General features: G+C 31.5%; 1 protein-coding gene and 1 long non-coding RNA gene across 3 annotated transcripts in view; one reads left to right on the forward strand and one right to left on the reverse strand.

The window, feature by feature from the left end:
• LOC108737339 (oxysterol-binding protein-related protein 8) overlaps nt 1-2,946 on the reverse strand; it is a 3,801-nt gene extending 855 nt beyond the window's left edge. Inside the window, exons 1-10 of one of the 2 annotated variants that reach the window (XM_025975594.1) lie at nt 2,499-2,946; nt 2,086-2,414; nt 1,863-2,007; nt 1,582-1,788; nt 1,361-1,521; nt 1,128-1,306; nt 883-1,078; nt 500-775; nt 308-433; nt 53-242 (exon numbers count right to left, since the gene is read on the reverse strand). In XM_025975594.1, the coding sequence (XP_025831379.1) occupies nt 53-242; nt 308-433; nt 500-775; nt 883-1,078; nt 1,128-1,306; nt 1,361-1,521; nt 1,582-1,788; nt 1,863-2,007; nt 2,086-2,414; nt 2,499-2,658 (1,969 nt within the window). In that variant the 5' untranslated portion in view covers nt 2,659-2,946. Of the gene's footprint in view, nt 1-52; nt 243-307; nt 434-499; nt 776-882; nt 1,079-1,127; nt 1,307-1,360; nt 1,522-1,581; nt 1,789-1,862; nt 2,008-2,085; nt 2,415-2,498 lie in introns of those variants that run through there. The other variant, XM_025975597.1, reaches the window with a different exon arrangement.
• A 622-nt stretch (nt 2,947-3,568) lies between these two features.
• On the forward strand, nt 3,569-4,109 carry LOC108737298. Its single transcript, XR_001937843.2, has 2 exons — nt 3,569-3,796; nt 3,942-4,109. It is a non-coding gene; the product is annotated as an uncharacterized LOC108737298 (long non-coding RNA).
• Nucleotides 4,110-5,626: the final 1,517 nt, after the last annotated feature.

Genomic DNA, 5,626 nt, shown 5'->3' on the forward strand with positions numbered 1-5,626 from the left:
TATATATATATTTAAAAAAAGAATGAGTTAAAAAGATTTTAAACTAAACAACCTCTTTGTGCTTCTTCAAGGACAGTTTTTTCTTCTGTTGCGGTGTTCATATCATCTCTTAGGATTGCAGAAGATACATGTTGCCACAACCTTTCAGATTCCATTTCCCCTTGATGTTCAAGAGGAACTGTGTACCTTTTCAATCTACTTTTTCTCACGTTTGCAGTCGGATTCCACAGAACTTGCTCTTCCTTTTTGAAATTACAGAAAGATTTATTTATATAAGAAGAAAAACAACAAGCATGAAATATTCTACCCCTGATCTTTTGTCCTTTATCTGAGTAACACCGTCCCAGTAACCATCTATTGTAGCTAAAGTTTCTTTTCCCAGTTTTATTCGACCTGATACGCAATTTGTTTGCTCTGCTCCACCAAGAAACGGCTAAACCAAGTTTGATATGTATAATATTTATTTTAATTATGCATTTTGATACTACATTTAACTAACCCTCAGTTTAAATTCCAGCTCCGTCTTGTATCCTGTTTTCTCACAATGAATATACACTTTTCCTCCCAGTTCCATGCAAAGCGTTCCCATCAATATCCCTTTACAGTGAACGTATGGAATGGTTAAAGTATAGTCTTCTCCCCTTGGCAATAGAGTTAGAACCGCAATACCATCTAAAATGGCAGAAGTAGAATTTCCATAAAACTTAGACTTTGCCAATATAGAAGCACTAATAGAAAAACCTTCTTGTCTGTTGGTAACGTAAAATGCTGAAACCTGTTGGACAAAGAAGGAAATCAAGATAAAAAAAGGTATGGTTATTTTAAAACTTCATGAGTTATTACATATTTAAAAAAAAATGGTAATTACAAAATTTTACTAACTGGTGGATGATGAGAAACTTGTTCAGCGATATAAAACGTTTTAGAACCGCTCGGATGCTTCCAATAACAACGAAATGTTTCTCCAAGTATTGGATTGTATGGTTTTTTAAGGCCTTTAGGCTTCTTGTAAAACCCAGATAGATACCATTTTGTAATAATTTTCATTCTAGTAAATGCATCATCTTCGACAACCGCCCTGAAAGTATCTTTTTATAATAAAAGTTTTTAATTATACAGTTAAGTACTTAGAAATAATATCAGCATGATAATAAGCATCTCCAAGTTTGTCCAAAAAAGAACGAGGTTCCAGTATAAAAGTGGGCAAAACGACCTTACTCAAATCCATGCCGGGTCGAACTTGTTTAACTAAATACCATATAAGAGATTTATGTTCTTCAGCTAATTCTTCAATTTGCTCACCAGCCTTTATAATAAAAATTAAATGCAAATATTAACTGAAAAATTAAAGGAAACTTACTGCTCCAAATTCTTCTTCTGCATTGGGAATATATGGCGTTTGTTGCGGTTCTTCATCAATTTCTTCCTCTTTAGCAGACACTTCAGACTCCGATTCTGTTAAGTCGACTTCGCCGGTGCTTAAATGAGCCCCATTCTCTGGTTGACTAGCATCACTCAAATCTGAAGCAAGTAAATGAAATTTGTTTTTGTTCAGAATACATATAATTATTAAAAAAGTACCATGGATGAAATGCTTCTCATAGTCAGCCTCTGACCACTGGGTTTCATGACTAGTACTGTCCCCTGAGGATTTTGTACTTATGGAACGGATCAAAGCTGAATCGTTTCTTAAGCACAACTCTAAAGCATCTAACCAGCACATACCAGAAGCTTGAGATGATGCACGAAATATTGAATATGAAGTAGGCAGAGGTTGAAAAACAGCTCCTATGTGACAAAACCCTTACATATTATATATGTATACATATATATATAGTAAAATAATGAGAGTGGATGTTAACCTTTTGCTTCATTCTCTGGACCTCTGGGTGCCCAAATCGACTGATCCAATGGATTGTATAATTTAAAACAAAATCCATCCTTCTTACTTGGCCTTTCAATAACCTTGCATGAATTCAAGAGAATTGTTCCTACCCAATGGCTACTCTTAAATTATAATAACAGTCAAGATAATACAATGCTAAATAAAAAAATCTACTTATCAGATTTAAGACATTTTCTTACTTTGCATTTAGGACTTTTATACAATAATAATAATCCTGGTTTTAAAACACACCACAACTTAGTCCACGATTTTAAAGTTCCTCTTATCTTCAACCAATCAGCAAGAACCACAACAGATGGATCTTTTAAAGAATTAAGTAATTCATTTGCAACCCTTTTTTTTTCTTTACGATAATTTTTTCTTTGTGCCTTGTACGATTCCTTTCTTGTTAATTTTGGATCTGAAACCTGCCAACAGTTCTTATTTAAATTGAAAACTTTGACAGAATAATAATTTCTTGCCTTTTCAGTGAATGTGCCTTCTGAACGGTCTTGAAAGCTGTGAGAACCTAACAAAAAAACAGAATTAACGAATCGTTTATAGCTAAAAAATATTGATAAGAATATTTTGACAATAAAGAACACTTATTTACCAGGACTAACTGGTCCAGGACTATTGCTTAGAGAATCTGTTGATGGCAACTTTGGAACAATTTGTAAAATAGTACGGCCGCCTTTTTTCTCATCCTTTACAGTTTTAATAGTTGGAGATTGAGTGGCAAACTCTTGAGACGATGTTTGAGAAGACTGCATAACTTGTTTAATTATTCCACGTTAAATGTAGTATGGTAAGGATGTACTTTCCAGTTTACACTTAGTTACAATTTATTATAATTATAGACCAGATAAAAGTAAAAACTACTTGGAAAAAATATCCGTAATGTTAACATTTTAAATATTTTCAAATATTAGATAAATCATTTTGTAATTTACAAAATATAGATAAATTCATATCAATCGGCATCAAGAACTATCAGTTTTAAAAATTCTAGCTGATTAACTATTTTCCTCACTTTTGACAAGTGTGACCCTGAACTAAACAAATATTTTTGATTAGTGATTGGATATTTGAAATCATAGAACTTTATTGTATATGGTCTATAGAAGCTCTGACTGACGATAGTTAAGTGAACTGGCACCTCATATAAATAATTTGTTAGTTTTAACATTACCAATAATTTTTGCGTTGTTTGCGGGTTCTAAATATGTACGTAACATGATTGTGTGTCAACTAGTTTTGTTTAAACAAATCGTTTTGTGTGCTGAGAAGTTCCTGTTCATTTATTCGTAAATTATTGAAGCTATCATAATTTAATCGATTGCGCGTCATTCATGTTTGAAAACTGAGCTATTATGTTAAGCGAAATTTATCTTNCTCACATGATTAAATAAATTAATTACTGCGAAATAACAATTAACTTGCAGAGCAACACATGTGCCTGTAGGAGAAGATCAAATTCAACAACTACAATTATGTCAAGAATTAGCTCAAATGTTTAATAAAAAATTTGGTACTGCTGGAATAAATTCAAAGTCCACTCATTCGAAAATTTTAAAGCTATCAAAATTAAACGAACGCCACACGTCCCTGTCATCGTGTGTCATTCGTACTGAAGGTAAACAAAATTTATCTTTTAATTATTTATTGCAAATAATAGTTAAATTTTATTTTATCTATGTTACATTTCATTGGTGTTACTAATATGCGTGCGTGGAATGTAGCTACATTCTCGTCATAAATTAAAGTACATAACCACATAACTACATAACTTTTTAATTTAATTTGTGGTTTGTTTACGGTTGTTAGTGATCATATTATTTATGATTCGTCGTTCACGTGTGTGTTTGAAATTATTTAAAGTTTGGAATTATAGTTAAGAAATATTAACTGGTTAGCTAGCAAAATTTTCTATTTGACTATTGTATATCGAGATCAGCATGAATAAACCCATTTATGCATTACGTTTTAATGTTCTGTTACCACATTATTTTCTATCGAGATTAAGTTAATTATATACATAAATTTTGTTTAATAGGAATATTACACAATGTTTGGACATCATGTATAGTTGGGCTATCATTGTAGCAGTCTGCATTTCATCCTGGTTGGGAGCAGTACCCTTTTATTCACTGGAAGTGAAACAGCAAAGATAAATGAAAAACTGTTAATTCATTAGATGGAATGAAAAAGCTTGGCAAAACGGTAATTATTTTGTCTAATGATACTAATTTTATTTCAAAATACTTTCAGTTATTATAAAAAGGTTGTTTATAAAAAAAAGAAAAGCAGTTCCCAATGTATGTTTGAGGTCATTCATTGACTCTTTTTATATTCATCATGTACACATTGGAATAAATTAATTGTGGTTCAGTATCAAAAGTATATTTGTGTGCTGTTAAATATTAAGTTTGGCTCCTTTTTTGCTCTACTAAAAATCTATGTGATTTTTAATGTTACTGTTAACATTTTGGTACATTAAAATCTATGAAATTTTCATTTGAGTTCTTGAGTAATCAAATCCACTGTGTTGCAGAACATCACTTTCTTTGCTATGTAGACTAAAGATTTAACATTTGAAAATTGTTCAATTTTCTTTATAATCGTTGACCAGTTAGAAATTACTGTAATACATAATATTAATATTAAATAGAATTGAATACTAAAGAACCAAAATTATTAACCATATTTCTATACATGATATTTCTAAAATATGGCTTACAGTTGCAGTCTTTAATTTAGCCAATTCTTTCGCAGGATTTTACATAAACTGTAGATGCCGTTCGTTATGAAGCAATGATTGTAGTTCTCTCCAGAAAGTAGCAGTACCTCAAAGAATTGTAAAAGTGCCTTTTCTTTTCCACCGCAAAAAGATTACTTGTTCATTTGTGACAATGAATTGTCAATTGTCATGAGTGCTCTCCACAATCAAGAGGTCAAAATATGATTTTTTTCATAATGCCTCTTGATGATGTTAGGTAGAACTGGTCCACATAGGTCATTAACGAGGGTTGCAGTTTATCATAGGACTGCAAGGATATTACAATTTAGGTAAGATTGTTGTAAATGATAATGACGTTTTTATATATAAACAGGCATGTGAATAGTGTAAAGTCATATACACTATATTTATTTGTTATTATTAATAGAGAAAAGGTTTAGCGTTACTTTATTATTGTATTATGTACGTTTTTTTTATATCAGTAATATCTGAAAACATTCATATTTTATTTTACAGGAACATAAAAACTCCAGATTCCATATGTTACAAAACATTGGTTGTATCAGTGCTCTTGCACTCTGGAAAGTGGTAATACCCGAAGTTTGAGGAAGGTGTGAAGGTGCCTTTTACCGTTGGGAACTAAGAAAGTGTGCTGTAGCAGAAGGAAAGATTTATGACAATGAACTGGTAAGTAACAGTATTAATTAAAAATAGTAAACGAGGTCCCACAAACATTCATTTCCTAAAATTCAAAAGACCTGTTTGGCGTTTATAGCTCCATTAGGTTTTGCTGATTTTGCCACAAAAATTTTTAAAGAACATCGATTTGCACTTCCAACCCCCAATTTAAAAACGTTTTTATTTCTTGATTATTAATATTTTAAATCCTGATTTTGAATGCCGAATCATTAATAAGTAAAAGAAGTCAGAACTGCTACTGCAGCCTGACGTTCAGAATACTTTGCAGTGAAGTGGGTTGCCTATATCGAGGACCAACAGTC

Source organism: Agrilus planipennis, unplaced genomic scaffold (assembly GCF_000699045.2).
Source record: "Agrilus planipennis isolate EAB-ADULT unplaced genomic scaffold, Apla_2.0 scaffold90, whole genome shotgun sequence".
NCBI classification, from domain to species: Eukaryota; Metazoa; Arthropoda; class Insecta; order Coleoptera; family Buprestidae; genus Agrilus; species Agrilus planipennis.